Below are 19,768 nucleotides of genomic sequence, written 5' to 3' on the forward strand. Positions count from 1 at the left end.
ATCCACCCATCACCTCACACAATGACCCACTCGAACACTCACGCCCATCCACCCATCACCTCATGCAATGACCCACTCGAACACTCACGCCCATCCACCCATCACCTCACACAATGACCCATTCGAAAACTCACGCCCATCCACCCATCACCTCATGCAATGACCCACTCGAACACTCACGCCCATCCACCCATCACCTCACACAATGACCCACTCGAACACTCACGCCCATCCACCCATCACCTCATGCAATGACCCACTCGAACACTCACGCCCATCCACCCATCACCTCACACAATGACCCACTCGAACACTCACGCCCATCCACCCATCACCTCACGCAATGACCCACTCGAACACTCACGCCCATCCACCCATCACCTCGCACAATGACCCACTCGAACACTCACGCCCATCCACCCATCACCTCACACAATGACCCATTCGAAAACTCACGCCCATCCACCCATCACCTCACACAATGACCCACTCGAACACTCTCGCCCATCCACCCATCACCTCACGCAATGACCCACTCGAACACTCACGCCCATCCACCCATCACCTCACACAATGACCCACTCGAACACTCACGTCCATCCACCAATCACCTCACACAATGACCCACTCGAACACTCACGCCCATCCACCCATCACCTCACACAATGACTCACTCGAACACTCACGCCCATCCACCCATCACCTCACACAATGACCCACTCGAACACTCACGCCCATCCACCCATCACCTCATGCAATGACCCACTCGAACACTCACGCCCATCCACCCATCACCTCGCACAATGACCCACTCGAACACTCACGCCCATCCACCCATCACCTCACACAATGACCCACTCGAACACTCACGCCCATCCACCCATCACCTCACACAATGACCCACTCGAACACTCACGCCCATCCATCCATCACCTCACACAATGACCCACTCGAGCACTCACGCCCATCCACCCATCACCTCACACAATGACCCACTCGAACACTCACGCCCATCCACCCATCACCTCACACAATGACCCACTCGAACCCTCACGCCCATCCACCCATCACCTCACACAATGACCCACTCGAACACTCACGCCCATCCACCCATCACCTCACACAATGACCCACTCGAACACTCACGCCCATCCACCCATCACCTCACACAATGACCCACTCGAACACTCACGCCCATCCACCCATCACCTCACACAATGACCCACTCGAACACTCACGCCCATCCACCCATCACCTCACACAATGACCCACTCGAACACTCACGCCCATCCACCCATCACCTCACACAATGACCCACTCGAACCCTCACGCCCATCCACCCATCAGCTCACACAATGACCCACTCGAACACTCACGCCCATCCACCCATTACATCACACAATGACCCACTCGAACACTCACGCCCATCCACCCATCACCTCATACAATGACCCACTCGAACCCTCACGCCCATCCACCCATCACCTCACACAATGACCCACTCGAACACTCACGCCCATCCACCCATCGCCTAACACAATGACCCACTCGAACCCTCACACCCATCCACCCATCACCTCACACAATGACCCACTCGAACACTCACGCCCATCCACCCATCACCTCACACAATGACCCACTCGAACACTCACGCCCATCAACCCATCACCTCACACAATGACACACTCGAACACTCACGCCTATCCACCCATCACCTCACACAATGACCCACTCGAACACTCACGCCCATCCACCCATCACCTCACACAATGACCCACTCGAACACTCACGTCCATCCACCCATCACCTCACACAATGACCCACTCGAACACTCACGCTCATCCACCAATCACCTCACACAATGACCCACTCGAACACTCACGCCCATCCACCCATCACCTCACAGAATGACCCACTCGAACCCTCACGCCCATCCACCCATCACCTCACACAATGACCCACTCGAACACTCACGCCCATCCACCCATCACCTCACACAATGACCCACTCGAACACTCACGCCCATCCACCCATCACCTCACACAATGACCCACTCGAACACTCACGCCCATCCACCCATCACCTCACACAATGACCCACTCGAACACTCACGCCCATCCACCCATCACCTCACACAATGACCCACTCGAACACTCACGCCCATCCACCCATCACCTCACACAATGACCCACTCGAACACTCACGCCCATCCACCCATCACCTCACACAATGACCCACTCGAACACTCACGCCCATCCACCCATCACCTCACACAATGACCCACTCGAACACTCACGCCCATCCACCCATCACCTCACACAATGACCCACTCGAACACTCACGCCCATCGACCCATCACCTCACACAATGACCCACTCGAACACTCACGCCCATCCACCCATCACCTCACATAATGACCCACTCGAACCCTCACGCCCATCCACCCATCACCTCACGATGACCCACTCGAACACTCACGCCCATCCACCCATCACCTCACGCAATGACCCACTCGAACACTCACGCCCATCCACCCATCAACTCACACAATGACCCACTCGAACACTCACGCCCATCCACCCATCACCTCACACAATGACCCACTCGAACACTCACGTCCATCCACCCATCACCTCACACAATGACCCACTCGAGCACTCACGCCCATCCACCCATCACCTCACACAATGACCCACTCGAACACTCACGCCCATCCACCCATCAACTCACACAATGACCCACTCGAACACTCACGCCCATCCACCCATCACCTCACACAATGACCCACTCGAACACTCACGTCCATCCACCCATCACCTCACACAATGACCCACTCGAACACTCACGCCCATCCACCCATCACCTCACACAATGACCCACTCGAACACTCACGCCCATCCACCCATCACCTCACATAATGACCCACTCGAACCCTCACGCCCATCCACCCATCACCTCACAATGACCCACTCGAACACTCACGCCCATCCACCCATCACCTCACACAATGACCCACTCGAACACTCACGCCCATCCACCCATCAACTCACACAATGACCCACTCGAACACTCACGCCCATCCACCCATCACCTCACACAATGACCCACTCGAACACTCACGTCCATCCACCCATCACCTCACACAATGACCCACTCGAACACTCACGCCCATCCACCCATCACCTCACTCAATGACCCACTCGAACACTCACGCCCATCCACCCATCAACTCACACAATGACCCACTCGAACACTCACGCCCATCCACCCATCACCTCACACAATGACCCACTCGAACACTCACGTCCATCCACCCATCACCTCACACAATGACCCACTCGAACACTCACGCCCATCCACCCATCACCTCACACAATGACCCACTCGAACACACAACATTCATACAACGTAGATAAAGTCCAGCTCACACTCGAACATACAGGTGGCCTTGTGCTATTCTTGTAACAACAGCAAAACGTTCAACATTACACAAAAAGTCATCATGCAAGACATGTTATACATATTTATATAGTATCTGTAAACCTTATACATAGAGTAATAACACAACTCGGATCATTCTTAATTATACAAAATCCATGAAACAGCTGCCCTATGTTAAATTAGACACATATGCAACTCTTGGGTATCTTTATTGAGGAAACGTTTCGCCACACAGTGGCTTCATCAGTCCATACAAAGGAAAAACTTGATGAACAGGAGGAGAATGAGGTAATCAGTCCCTCAACCTTGAGTCGATGTGGTCAGTCCATCAATCTTGAATAGAATACGGCATATGAGCGGAGAAGCAGCTTATAAACCGTATGGCAGGAGAGGTGCAGCAGTGGTAGGCGGTGTCACATTTGTCCAATGTGGAAGTAGGTCGTGCCCAAGGGTTAGGCAAGTGAAGAATTCCCAGGTGTTAAGATCCCAAGAAGTTGCAGTGTCTGACAGGATTGTAGATGAATGGTTCTTCTTCTTATAAGCTGCTTCTCCGTTCACATTCCGTATTCTATTCAAGATTGATGGACTGACCACATCGACTCAAGGTTGAGGGACTGATTACCTCATTCTCCTCCTGTTCAAGTTTATCCTTTGTATGGACTGATGAAGCCACTGTGTGGCGAAACGTTTCCTCAATAAAGATTCCCAAGAGTTGCACATGTGTCTAATTTAACAACGTGTCGGTTCTTTGAACCATTCACCTACAGCTGCCCTATGCATCGGCCACCGAAGAACAACAACATGTCCATAGTAAGGTAAAAGCACAAACAACGTACAATTCTCATCCATCTCTAAGACTCTTGTAAGACACCCCCCTCCCAAGATGTCCTACCTGTAACACACAACATACTATAATAATTTATTAGCCATATCTGGACATATTTTCGGCGTGTACCATGTCGTGATAAACTTCCTAATTATATAACAAGGCCATGGATTATATAATCCAAAACAAAAGAAAAACCTTTCACCTAATAGAAGGCATATTATCACCCTACCATAATCGCATACGCCCCACCCTATCCATTCACTCTTTTGTGAAAAGCCTTCGAATATTCACACCATCACCACTTTAACCCTTGAAAAACCGGCTACGAAAGGAAACCAGTCCCTTGCAGCGTTACCCCTATGCCAATTGAAGGGGAGGGCTGACCATAAGGTCACAGTAGGTCTCCGGAAAGCAAACTCCCCACTGTCCCCCGTAAATAATTTTATTCCTACCAACAGTCCTGTATATACCTGCCACTATTGCCTTAATCCAAATTCTGCCCTCAACATCCCTCATTCCCCAAGAAATATACAGAAAATCAACTACTACATGCATGATCGCCCTTTTCACCTCCCTTGGGACCCCTCTCACTTCAAATGTTAAGGCTCGAAGGATCGAAACATTACCCCCACCCATCAGACGAAAAATCCTCGCCAACCACGACCTTACTTCCCTCAATGCCTCACAAAAATAAACCGCATGAAATGCTGTTTCCATTTCACCACTCTGTTTGCAGTACGGTTCCCTCACCAAGCCCATTAAACTCAAAACTGATTTCGACGCTAAGATCCCCATCATGAATCTGTATACTAACTCCCTTACCCTCAGCATCAACCTAAGCTTATGGAAGTCTTCCCATATCATCCTACAATCATACAAGGGGAAAACCGATATGCGTTGCAGGATCTCTGGCCTCCTACTCATCGACACCAAACGCCCCCCTTTAAGTCGTGCGACCTCCCGAACAGTAACAAAACCCTCAGCATATCTTCACATTCAATTAACTCCTTGCTACCCCATCATTTACGCACATCACCCATCACCTTCCCCACTCTAACCCTGCTTTCCCCTCCAGCCCTGACGAATCTCTGTTTTACATACAGGGCTTTCACTCTCGGCCCCAACGCTGAAAGGCCCACACCCCCGTGGCAGACATGGGACATCACCTCCTCCTTACTCAACAATGCCCTCCTAAAACCCCAGACATAACATAATACATGACGCTGGATCTCATGCACGTCTTGTGTCCTCAAAGGATACACTTCAGTCATACTCCACACTTTACTATAAACTAGTGAATTAACTATTACCGCCCTCTGTTGTAAGGCGACATCTCCCGCCCGTAAACTCCGTAACCTACTCAATGCTTTCTCCACTACCCACTTTGAGTTTACCCTTCTGGCCTCCTGTGCATCTGCCATGTACATAACTCCACAAATCTTTAGTCTATCCACCATTGCCCACCCAGACTCCAACCCAAAATCCGCCATCACCCAAGAACCCACTTCCAGTAAACTCGATTTTGCCCTATTTACAGGCATGCCCGTTGCCTCCCCAAAAAGCTCCAACACCCTTCCCACAGTATGCAAACCCTGTACCCCATCTATCAGGACAATCGTGTCATCCACATACCCCACTATACCTATACAACCTTCCCTCTCCCCCTGTAATGTCCCCCTCTACAAGTCCATAAAATGGATTCTGCATACAAGCAAACAGTATTTGAGAAAGTGGGCACCCTTGCCTCAAGCTCCTCTCCACGTAAACCAACCTTCCAAACCTACCGTTGACTTGAGCCCGTACCAATGCCGATGAGTACAGCGTATCAACCCACTGCACAACCCCTTCCCCAAAACCCTGATGCAACAAACTAGCCCTCAAAAATTTCCTATCCACACAGTTGTATGCATTCTCCCAATCAAGACCCAAACGTCCTCCCCCCTTGCAACCCTCCAAAAAATCCCTTATGTGCCCATGACCATCTCTCATACTTCTCCCCAGTATGCCCATCTGACCCCTATGTGTAACTGCCCCTCTAACCTTCTTCATCCTATTGCCTAAAATCTTTGCAAAAAATCTTATAGTCAGAACGCAGAACACAGCTCTATATCCACTTAGGACTCTTCTCTCTTGCTTTTTGTGCACCAATACGAGCACCTCTATACTTTGTGTCTGTCCTAGCTTACCCTCCTGTAGCATGTAATTCATGACCTCCACCAGACAGTGCTTAATATGCTCCCAATGAACCCTATAAAAATCATTTGAAATCCCATCTATTCCTGGCACCTTGCCAGTACTCATGTTGAACACTGCCTCCTCAACTGCCACCATTCCCTTAAAACCTCACTCACCCCCTCCCCCTTCCAGAGTCTCATATTTAATTTCCAATAGCCAGGTTGTGTCCTAGCCATACCATCCCATCCAAGATCTGCAATAACCATCCTATGGTCAGAAAACCCCACATCAAAAGTCCTAACTCCCACTATGCATACTGCCTCCATTGCATAAAGCCAATCCAGACATGCAGCATAGCTCCTTCATACAAACGTATACTCAACCCTTCAACCACCCCTCCCCACCACATCTAAAACCCCCACATTGCCCAATACATTGCATAATATATCCAACACACACCACGCCCCCCTCGGGTCCACATCACCCTGTCTTATGACACAGTTCCAATCTCCTTCTATCACAGTGACTAAAGGCAATCCCCCAAAATGATACAGCAACACATCCCTCACGAAATTTTCCTTACCTCTTGCATTGCCATCTGCCCGCATATCTATAAAACAAATCCTAGTCTCGCCCCACACTCCCTCCACCCGCACCACCCTCCCACCCCCCTCCTCACACCCCAAAATATGCAAGGGACTGGTCTCCTTCACAGCCACAGCAACCCTCACCCCTTTCAACCTCAACGAGCCACTCACATTCATTTTATATCCCTTCAAACGCAACTCACATCCAAACTTGTAATTATGCTCTTGTATGAAACAAATATCCACATAAAATCTCCATAGAAACCACTTCACCCACACTCTCTTAATATCAGCCCTCAGGTCATTGACATTTATAGTTACAACCTTGAAGTATTACAGTAAAAGCGGTTTCCTCCGACGCCTTTGCGGCTTACTCAAAATACTGGGCAGCTGACTAGAGCCACTTTTGGCACTCGGTCTAACCTGATCCCCCACCCCCCCCCCCCCCACGTGTCCCGTGACCCTGTCAGCACCTCAGTACTGGTACCGCCATGTGCTGGGAGATTAAGCATGTTTTTCCATGATTTCTTCCCAGTCCACTGCCCCAACGTTAACACATCATCCATGTCCAATGCCCCCTCTGCTCTTATGCGGGAACCACCATCTCCACGCAGGACATCAAATTCCATGTCCTCCTGGTGCACCTCAACCACCACCTCTTGCTGCTGACCCTCCCTACACAAGATCTCCTCACACTCAGGTGTGGCTGTTGCCCCCACTATCACATGGCCGGCTGTCACACCATCAGGACTACCCTTTTCCACACCCAGGAAGTCTTTCAAGACCTCCTCCAGCAGGCTATACTTATGCAAAACACTGGTGTCAACAGTCGCCTCCGTAGGCGTCTGTTCAGCCACCGTCACCTCAAGTAACGTGGAACATGTTCCCATCTCCGACTCCGCTCTGTCCACTTCCTCACTCCAACTTCTAGGTGCCTGCCTTTTGGCTGCACCTGTCCCAGGCACCAAATGCCTACCTGTTGGTCCACCGGTGTTGGTGCTTGTTCACACAGTCTCTGCCTCCGATGACACTGGGCCGCCATATGGTCGTAAGACCCGCACTACCGGCATGTCCTTCGTTGTCCTGCATAATATACGTAGACCTGACCTGCATTCTGTAACCCTCCAGCAGAACGTACGATGGTATCGGCTGCCTCAACAACATTTTCAGTGTGAAGGATCCTTCCGGCAGCCCCATATAAGGCCCATCTTTCCACACTCCCAATTCAGCAGCATGAACCATGCCATACCTACGAAATACCGCAACAACATCATATTCCTTAGCCTAGAGCGGCACATTTCTGGCTTTTACCCACGTTACTTAGTTGGAGACATCATGAAGGCATGAAGGCAGACCTCCACTGCTGGATTAACCGTCATCCTCCTCTCCTGGAAAGCGTCGACTATGCTGGTATAAAACCCAGAACTCATGACCTTGATGAAAATCCTCGTCAATCCAATGACTGCTACTCCATAAAGTTCCTCATTTGGAATGCGATACACATCACGGACGATACTAGGCAGAACCACATGCATCGTGGAACCGCTAAGCATTCCGCGGACCAGCTCTACACAGACTGTGTTTACACGACGTCCATGTCGATCCGCCATTTTGGGTACCTAAGAACACGAACCGCTACAAGGGTAAAACAGTGGCAAGCACAGAGCACGTCCTCCCCACCCGCAGGTCGAGAGACGAATATGTCTCTTATTCATCAATAATGATAACCAAGTGTTGTACATGAGTCTTATTCATCAGTTCATGTAACTGTCTCAGCATTAATTCAGACAGTCTTTAATACTGGTTATCACTGACAGATAATTAAAGTTCATTTGTAATATTATACATGTTACAGTCTAACACTTGTAATATTATACATGTTACAGTCTAATACTTGTAATATTATACATGTTACAGTCTAACACTTGTAATATTATACATGTTACAGTCTAACACTTGTAATATTATACATGTTACAGTCTAACACTTGTAATATTATAGATGTTACACACTAACACTTGTAATATTATACACGTTACAGTCTAAAACTTGTAATATTATACATGTTACAGTCTAACACTTGTAATAATATACACGATACAGTCTGACATTTGTAATATTATACATATTACAGTCTGACACTTGTAATATTATACATGTTACAGTCTAGCACTTGTAATGTTATACATGTTACAGTCTGTCACTTGTAATATTATACATGTTACAGTCTGTCACTTGTAATATTATACATGCTACACTCTGTCACTTGTAATATTATACATGTTACAGTCTGTCACTTGTAATATTATACATGTTACAGTCTGTCACTTGTAATATTATACATGTTACAGTCTTACACTTGCGATATTATACATGTTACAGTCTGTCACTTGTAATATTATACATGTTACAGTCTGTCACTTGTAATATTATACATGTTACAGTCTGTCATTTGTAATATTATACATGTTACAGTCTGTCACTTGTAATATTTTTCATGTTACAGTCTGTCACTTGTAATATTATACATGTTACAATCTTTCACTTGCAATATTATACATGTTACAGTCTGTTACTTGTAATATTATACATGTTACAGTCTGTCACTTGTAATATTATACATGTTACAGTCTGTCACTTGTAATATTATGCATGTTACAGTCTGTCACTTGTAATATTATACATGTTACAGTCTGTCACTTGCAATATTATACAGGTTACAGTCTGTCACTTGTAATATTATACATGTTACAGTCTGTCACTTGTAATATTATACATGTTACAGTCTGTCACTTGTAATATTATACATGTTACAGTCTGTCACTTGTAATATTATACATGTTACAGTCTGTCACTTGTAATATTATGCATGTTACAGTCTGTCACTTGTAATATTATACATGCTACAGTCTGCCACTTGTAATATTATACATGTTACAGTCTGTCACTTGTAATATTATACACGTTACAATCTGTCACTTGTAATATTATACATGTTACAGTCTGTCACTTGTAATATTATACATGTTACAGTCTGCCACTTGTAATATTATACATGTTACAGTCTGTCACTTGTAATATTATACATGTTACAGTCTGTCACTTGTAATATTATGCATGTTACAGTCTGTTACTTGTAATATTATACATGTTACACTCTGTCACTTGTAATATTATACATGTTACAGTCTGTCACTTGTAATATTATACATGTTACAGTCTTACACTTGCGATATTATACATGTTACAGTCTGTCACTTGTAATATTATACATGTTACAGTCTGTCACTTGTAATATTTTTCATGTTACAGTCTGTCACTTGTAATATTATACATGTTACAGTCTGTCATTTGTAATATTATACATGTTACAGTCTGTCACTTGTAATATTTTTCATGTTACAGTCTGTCACTTGTAATATTATACATGTTACAGTCTGTCACTTGTAATATTTTTCATGTTACAGTCTGTCACTTGTAATATTATACATGTTACAGTCTGTCACTTGTAATATTATACATGTTACAGTCTGTCACTTGTAATATTATACATGTTACAGTCTGTCACTTGTAATATTATACATGTTACAGTCTGTCACTTGTAATATTATACATGTTACAGTCTGTCACTTGTAATATTATACATGTTACAGTCTGTCACTTGTAATATTATACATGTTACAGTCTGTCACTTGTAATATTTTTCATGTTACAGTCTGTCACTTGTAATATTATACATGTTACAGTCTGTCACTTGCAATATTATACATGTTACAGTCTGTCACTTGTAATATTATACATGTTACAGTCTGTCACTTGTAATATTATACATGTTACAGTCTGTCACTTGTAATATTATACATGTTACAGTCTGTCACTTGTAATATTATACATGTTACAGTCTGTCACTTGTAATATTATACATGTTACAGTCTGTCACTTGTAATATTATACATGTTACAGTCTGTCACTTGTAATATTATACATGTTACAGTCTGTCACTTGTAATATTATACATGTTACAGTCTGTCACTTGTAATATTTTTCATGTTACAGTCTGTCACTTGTAATATTATACATGTTACAGTCTGTCACTTGTAATATTATACATGTTACAGTCTGTCACTTGTAATATTATACATGTTACAGTCTGTCACTTGTAATATTATACATGTTACAGTCTGTCACTTGTAATATTATACATGTTACAGTCTGTCACTTGTAATATTATACATGTTACAGTCTGTCACTTGTAATATTATACATGTTACAGTCTGTCACTTGTAATATTTTTCATGTTACAGTCTGTCACTTGTAATATTATACATGTTACAGTCTGTCACTTGCAATATTATACATGTTATAGTCTGTCACTTGTAATATTATACATGTTACAGTCTGTCACTTGTAATATTATACATGTTACAGTCTGTCACTTGCAATATTATACATGTTACAGTCTGTCACTTGTAATATTATACATGTTACAGTCTGTCACTTGCGATATTATACATGTTACAGTCTGTCACTTGTAATATTATACATGTTACAGTCTGTCACTTGTAATATTTTTCATGTTACAGTCTGTCACTTGTAATATTATACATGTTACAGTCTGTCACTTGCAATATTATACATGTTACAGTCTGTCACTTGTAATATTATACATGTTACAGTCTGTCACTTGTAATATTATACATGTTACAGTCTGTCACTTGTAATATTATACATGTTACAGTCTGTCACTTGTAATATTATGCATGTTACAGTCTGTTACTTGTAATATTATACATGTTACAGTCTGTCACTTGTAATATTATACATGTTACAGTCTGTCACTTGTAATATTATACATGCTACAGTCTGTCACTTGTAATATTATACATGCTACAGTCTGCCACTTGTAATATTATACATGTTACAGTCTGTCACTTGTAATATTATACATGTTACAGTCTGTCACTTGTAATATTATACATGTTACAGTCTGTCACTTGTAATATTATACATGTTACAGTCTGTCACTTGTAATATTATACATGTTACAGTCTGTCACTTGTAATATTATACATGTTACAGTCTGCCACTTGTAATATTATACATGTTACAGTCTGTCACTTGTAATATTATACATGTTACAGTCTGTCACTTGTAATATTATACATGTTACAGTCTTACACTTGCGATATTATACATGTTACAGTCTGTCACTTGTAATATTTTTCATGTTACAGTCTGTCACTTGTAATATTATACATGTTACAGTCTGTCATTTGTAATATTATACATGTTACAGTCTGTCACTTGTAATATTTTTCATGTTACAGTCTGTCACTTGTAATATTATACATGTTACAGTCTGTCACTTGTAATATTTTTCATGTTACAGTCTGTCACTTGTAATATTATACATGTTACAGTCTGTCACTTGTAATATTATACATGTTACAGTCTGTCACTTGTAATATTATACATGTTACAGTCTGTCACTTGTAATATTATACATGTTACAGTCTGTCACTTGTAATATTATACATGTTACAGTCTGTCACTTGTAATATTATACATGTTACAGTCTGTCACTTGTAATATTATACATGTTACAGTCTGTCACTTGTAATATTTTTCATGTTACAGTCTGTCACTTGTAATATTATACATGTTACAGTCTGTCACTTGCAATATTATACATGTTACAGTCTGTCACTTGTAATATTATACATGTTACAGTCTGTCACTTGTAATATTATACATGTTACAGTCTGTCACTTGTAATATTATACATGTTACAGTCTGTCACTTGTAATATTATACATGTTACAGTCTGTCACTTGTAATATTATACATGTTACAGTCTGTCACTTGTAATATTATACATGTTACAGTCTGTCACTTGTAATATTATACATGTTACAGTCTGTCACTTGTAATATTATACATGTTACAGTCTGTCACTTGTAATATTATACATGTTACAGTCTGTCACTTGTAATATTATACATGTTACAGTCTGTCACTTGTAATATTATACATGCTACAGTCTGTCACTTGTAATATTATACATGCTACAGTCTGCCACTTGTAATATTATACATGTTACAGTCTGTCACTTGTAATATTATACATGCTACAGTCTGCCACTTGTAATATTATACATGTTACAGTCTGCCACTTGTAATATTATACATGTTACAGTCTGCCACTTGTAATATTATACATGTTACAGTCTGCCACTTGTAATATTATACATGTTACAGTCTGTCACTTATAATATTATGCATGTTACAGTCTGTCACTTGTAATATTATACATGTTACAGTCTGTCACTTGTAATATTATGCATGTTACAGTCTGTTACTTGTAATATTATACATGTTACAGTCTGTTACTTGTAATATTATACATGTTACAGTCTGTCACTTGTAATATTATACATGCTACAGTCTGTTACTTGTAATATTATACATGTTACAGTCTGTTACTTGTAATATTATACATGCTACAGTCTGCCACTTGTAATATTATACATGCTACAGTCTGCCACTTGTAATATTATACATGCTACAGTCTGCCACTTGTAATATTATACATGTTACAGTCTGTCACTTGTAATATTATACATGCTACAGTCTGCCACTTGTAATATTATACATGTTACAGTCTGTCACTTGTAATATTATACATGTTACAGTCTGTCACTTGTAATATTATACATGCTACAGTCTGTTACTTGTAATATTATACATGTTACAGTCTGTCACTTGTAATATTATACATGTTACAGTCTGTCACTTGTAATATTATACATGCTACAGTCTGTCACTTGTAATATTATACATGTTACAGTCTGTCACTTGTAATATTATACATGCTACAGTCTGTTACTTGTAATATTATACATGTTACAGTCTGTCACTTGTAATATTATACATGTTACAGTCTGTCACTTGTAATATTATACATGTTACAGTCTGTCACTTGTAATATTATACATGCTACAGTCTGTCACTTGTAATATTATACATGTTACAGTCTGTCACTTGTAATATTATACATGTTACAGTCTGTCACTTGTAACACTACACATATTTCAAATTATGTCTTTTATTTTACCAGGATTCCTGGTCTTGTGAGGAGCTACGTCAGCATAAACAATATCTGAGAAACAGCAGCAGCACTATCAGCAACACTGTCAGTAACACTATCTGAGAAGCAACAGCAGCATTATCAGCAGCAATATCTGGGAAGCAACAGCAGCACTGTCAGCAACAATATCTGAGAAGCAACAGCAGCACTGTCAGCAATAATATCTGAGAAGCAACAGCAGCACTGTCAGCAACAATATCTGAGAAGCAACAGCAGCACTGTCAGCAGCAATATCTGAGAAGCAACAGCATCACTGTCAGCAACAATATCTAGGAAGCAACAGCAGCACTGTCAGCAACAATATCTGAGAAACAACAGCAACACTTTCAGCAACAATATCTGAGAAGAAACAGCAGCACTGTCAGCAACAATATCTGAGATGCAACAGCAGCACTGTCAGCAACAATATCTGGGAAGCAACAGCAGCACTGTCAGCAACAATATCTGAGACGGAACAGTAATACTGTTAGCAACAATATCTGAGATGAAACAGCAATACTGTCAGCAACTTTATCTGAGAAGCAACAGCAACACTGTCAGCACCAGTACTTGCAGAAGTAACAGCAACACCATCAGTAACATTATTAACATCATTTTGCCATGGCTGTAATAACTAAAGAGGAAAATAATGGCTTCAGAATCATGAAAGCTGTGAGTGAGTGTGGCAGACGTGTGTTGCATCACACATTCTGCTGGGGAACACCAGATAAACCTGCTACTACAACACTTGATCATTACTTAAATACCTTAAAACAAACATCATCTGCCAACTACTTACAACTCAGTAGTAAAGATCGAAAGTTTAACAAAACACAAAAGAAACTGATAAATAGAAGTGCAAATGGAAGAGAGTTTGATGTTCCACTACTGTGTAGGAGCATCAAACTTGCCTGTGAGAATGTAGCTCCTCTCAGTGATCCAATATGGATCACTGCCAGTACAAAAATGGAGTACTACATCACTGCCATAAACAACATGAGGAACGATGCTGCTCATGGTCCATTTTCTGTTACTGATGAAGATTATTATGAAAATATGAGAAAGCTTCGTGAGTTGTTAACTGGTTGTCTTAAGACATCTGGAAAAAGGTATGGGAGAGACCAGGATGAAGTGACCAATGAGACCCAGCAGATGAATGATGAACTGGACCACATCATGAATGAGATTCTCGGAGAGGAAGATATAATCAAATATTGTAGTGATGATATAAAACAGATTATCATTAAAGATAGTTACAATAAACTGAAGGAGATATTACAACAAATAACTTATATTAACCCAGTATATTTTATCACCAACAACTTTCAACTTGAAGTAGATCAAATTTTTGTTGATATTGAAGTTAAAAAAGGTAGATGTAGAGGTAATAATCAACATATAGATTATGTAGACCTTCTCTCACTTGTCCAGACAACATGTGTGGCATCATGTGTGAGCTCTGGCACACAACAACAAGGTTCCTCTGGACGACCACAAATACTGCTGCTTGAAGGTGTGGCAGGCAGTGGCAAGACTACTCTAGTGAAGCTATTAACTGACCAATGGATACAAGGTGGACAAGGTAACATAAAGGACTTAGATAATTATGATCTCTTACTGTGGATACAGTGTAGGAACCCGACCATCAACTCATACCAGGGTCTTCTAGACCGACTAATACCAGATGTTTCAACAAAATTCAGAAACATGCTGCCTAAAATAATAAAACTTTGTAAGGTAATAATAATAGTTGACGGTCTGGATGAACTCAATAACAACTCCAGAACATTAGTCAAAAGTCTTTTACTGGAATTCCAAAACTCAATTAAAACAACTTTTATCTGCACCTCAAGACCTGAAGCAGTTGAAATGTTCAGCTTGACGATCCCTGAAGGTTATGATGTGACTATTGCTGAACTACGAGGCATAAAGGAAGAACATACGGAAGAATTTGTGCGTCGGACTCACCAGGAGATAACTAAGCTGACCAACAGCAACAGAAACACTAATAAACTAGTGAATAAGGTGATGGTGATCAAAGGTTTTCATGAACACTTACGTCTACCAATGAATTTAACATTTTTTGTTTACATCTTGAATCAGGAACCTGATGAGTTAAACATAAGAACCATAACACAAACACAACTCTACCATAAAATACATCATATGAGTCAAAGTAAGCTATTAGAGAGATTAACAAACTGTTCAAAGAACAAGGTGAATGAAAGTACTGTACAGAACAGTGTTCAAGAAATACTGAAGATAATATACGCGAGATCACTAGAGAGTCTCTCACGTGACCAGTTGAGTCTTGAAGAAGAGACTGTAGAAGAACTAATATCTGTTTGTAACAAACATGATATACCTTACCATGAGATATTGTCTGCTTTCTTGAGTTTGAAGCCAATATGGACTTGGCAAGGCATTGAGGAGCGCTACTCTGCACCACACAAGGGAATCCAAGACTACTTCAGTGCTCTGCATATTGTGATGACACTTAAGCAACAGCTGCAGTCTTCACCACTCCCAGTCTTGATCCAAGACATCATGTACACCCAGCATCCAGCACCACCTGTGTCTTCTCAACCATCTGTGATAACTGTATCACCACCACCAATACCACCTATGTCTTCTCCACCACATGTGACAACTATGTCAGCATCACAAACTCAACCTTCTTCACCAGTCACATCTTCGCAGACCTCACCAATATCAACTTCACCTTCACCAGCACCACCTACACCAGCATCACCTACACCAGCACTGCCTACTCCAGCACCACCTACACTACCATCACCTACACCAGCACCACGTACACCAGCACCACCTACACCAGCACCACCTACACAGGCTTCACCTATACCAGCAATTCCTGTTAGTATCAGGGGAGTGTTAGAAGAGAGCATCAGGTCAAGTGTGGTAGATATGAACAAGTACCAGAATGTTCTGACACATGTGGCTGGACTGCTGCACCTGGTACTAGACCAGGTACCTGAGGCACCTGCACGGGAAGTGGTTCATCTCCTACAAAAGTCTGGTGTGACTGGCAATAAACAGTGGCTCGACCTCCTTGACAACACTATGATGTCTCCAGTAATTGTCAAACAAATATCTCACTTCTTCAACACTGAAGAAACAATTGTCGTACTTGATGAACATGTGAGAAGCTGCGCTGCTCTCCTACCACACCTTAGCTCCTGCGACGTGAGGATTGATATCCGTGGTGACCCTGGTGACCTACCTGACCTGCCTGACCTGCTGGCTGGCCTCACCCACCACCACTGTACACACCTGCTACTACACAACCACTATCTTCATGCTGACACAACCACCACTTCTGACAACCAGCTGCAACGTCTACAACATCGGTGAGTCGTTGTTAATGTTAATAATGTTTTTGTATATGATAACATTGTCTTAACATTGTAAGTGTTAACATTGTTGTTGGTGTTAATATCGTTGTTGGTGTTAACGTCGTTGTTTTAAACATTGTGGTTGTTGATGTTAACATTGTTGTTGGTGTTAACATTGTTGGTGTTGACATTGTTGTTGGTGTAAATATTGTTGTTGGTGTAAATATTATTGTTGGTGTAAATATTGTTGGTGTAAATATTGTTGTTGGTGTAAATATTGTTGTAATGTTATCATTGTTGTTGGTGTTAACATCGTTGTTAGTGTTAGTATCGTTCTTGGCGTTAGCATTGCTCTTGGTGTTAACATTTCTGTAATGTTAACATTATTGTTGGTGTTATCATTGTTGCTAGTGTAAACATTGTTGTAATGTTAACACTTGCTAGGGAAATGGGGCAAGCTAAACAAAAAATAATAATGATGATGGACTATAAATGGTAACTTAACTTGAATGAGAGCTCACGCCTTCGCAGCCGTCCCCAAAGATGTGTCTTGAGGAGTTGTGCTTCTCAATCCCATGGGCTGTGCGAAAAATAAGGGTGTAATATAATTACCACAAAGGAGTGTTATTTCATCATTTCTCAGAAAATGAGTGTTGATATATGTACGTGTTTGGGCTCAAAAGCCCACACCTCACTGCCATCTATAGGAAGGTTTCAGTAACCTTGTGTCAACAGAAACTACAGCTTCCCCGACTGACAATGGAAATTGAAACCTACCTTGCACTTGTAGCATGAGCTATGGTGTTGAATGCTCCTTACACGACAGGTATAGGTGACTTAATAGAAGCCGAAGTGTCCTTGGATGTCCACGTCTTCCACTCAGTCTGGAAATTCGCAACACTCGCTGGTAAAGTACATTCCAGAAGGTTTGTCTTTGATTTCTTCTCACAATAATGTCACTATCAGAAGCTGAGCACACTTATTGTAATAATTTATAGTGATGATGGAGACTGAGTGGTCGAGGTCACACTGTCATAGTTCCTTTGTTAAGGTCAATGCACGTGTAACATGCTCCTTGCAACATGATTTATTGCATTCTATCCTGCGGTACACTCCGCCAATGGGATCAAATAAACCATGTCCTAGATGAAACAAGCTGGGAAGATATCCTAAACAACACGGACCCGAACATCTGCCTTGAAAAAATTAATTCTGTGGTTCTTGAGATCTGCTCAAGACACATTCCATTAAGAAAAAGAAAGAAAAGATGTAAACTAGAAATAGAGAGACGTTTCCTATACAGACGAAGGTGAAGAGTCACAGAGCTGCTGAGTGGGGTCAATATATCTTAAATACGAAGCTAAGCACTAGTCAATGAAACTGCAAATATCGAACTTAAGCTGAAGGAATTTTAAAGGAGACAAGAATCACAGGAAGAACTGAAAGCCATAAAGGAAACTGAAAAAACAAAAACAAAATACTTCTTCTCTTATGCCAAATCTAAGGGAAAAACAACATCCAGTATTGGGCCCCTGCTTAGGCGGGATGGGACATACACAGATGATAGCCAAGAAATGAGTGAGATACTAAAGTCCCAATATGACTCAGTGTTCAGCAATCCACTGCCCACTCTAAGGGTCTACAATCCAAATGAATTCTTTATGAATGAAACCCAAAATCTGGTCATCCCAAAATTCTCGGATATTATTATAACTCCACAAGATTTGGAAGAGGCAATTAATGACATGGCCATGCACTCTGCCCCAGGCCCAGACTCGTGGAACTCTGTGTTCATCAAGAATTGCAAGAAGTCCCTATCACGTGCCTTCAGCATTTTATGGAGAGGGAGCATGGACACAGGGGTCATCCTGTACACACTAAAAATAACAGGTATAGCCCCACTCCACAAAGGTGACAGTCAAGCAATTGCAAAGAACTACAGACCGATAGCACTAACATCCCATATCATAAAATCTTTGAGGGAGTTCTAAGAAGCAAGATAGTCAACCACTTAGATACCCATCAGTTACACAACCCAGGAGAACACGGGTTTAGAGCAGGTCGCTCCTGCCTGTCCCAGCTACTGGACCACTATGACAAGGTCCTGGATGCTGTACAGGATAAACAAAATACAGATGTAGTATACACAGGCTTTGCAAAAGCTTCCGACAAGTGTGACCATGGTGTAATAGCACATAAAATGCGGAATAAAGGAAAACGGGAAAAGTTGGTAGATGAATCTGCAACTTCCTGACAAA

The 19,768-nt window shown here is 42.0% G+C and overlaps 1 protein-coding gene across 4 annotated transcripts in view; it reads left to right on the forward strand.

The window, feature by feature from the left end:
• LOC128695542 (uncharacterized) overlaps window positions 1-19,768 on the forward strand; it is a 211,677-nt gene that overhangs the window by 51,309 nt on the left and 140,600 nt on the right. For 2 of the 4 annotated variants that reach the window (XM_070093454.1, XM_070093456.1), the window contains exon 1: window positions 13,339-17,525. In XM_070093454.1, coding sequence (XP_069949555.1) covers window positions 14,779-17,525 — 2,747 coding nt within the window. In that variant the 5' untranslated portion in view covers window positions 13,339-14,778. Of the gene's footprint in view, window positions 1-13,338; window positions 17,526-19,768 lie in introns of those variants that run through there. The other 2 variants (XM_070093455.1, XM_070093457.1) reach the window with 2 other exon arrangements.

This window comes from Cherax quadricarinatus, chromosome 42 (assembly GCF_038502225.1).
Source record: "Cherax quadricarinatus isolate ZL_2023a chromosome 42, ASM3850222v1, whole genome shotgun sequence".
Lineage (NCBI taxonomy): Eukaryota > Metazoa > Arthropoda > Malacostraca > Decapoda > Parastacidae > Cherax > Cherax quadricarinatus.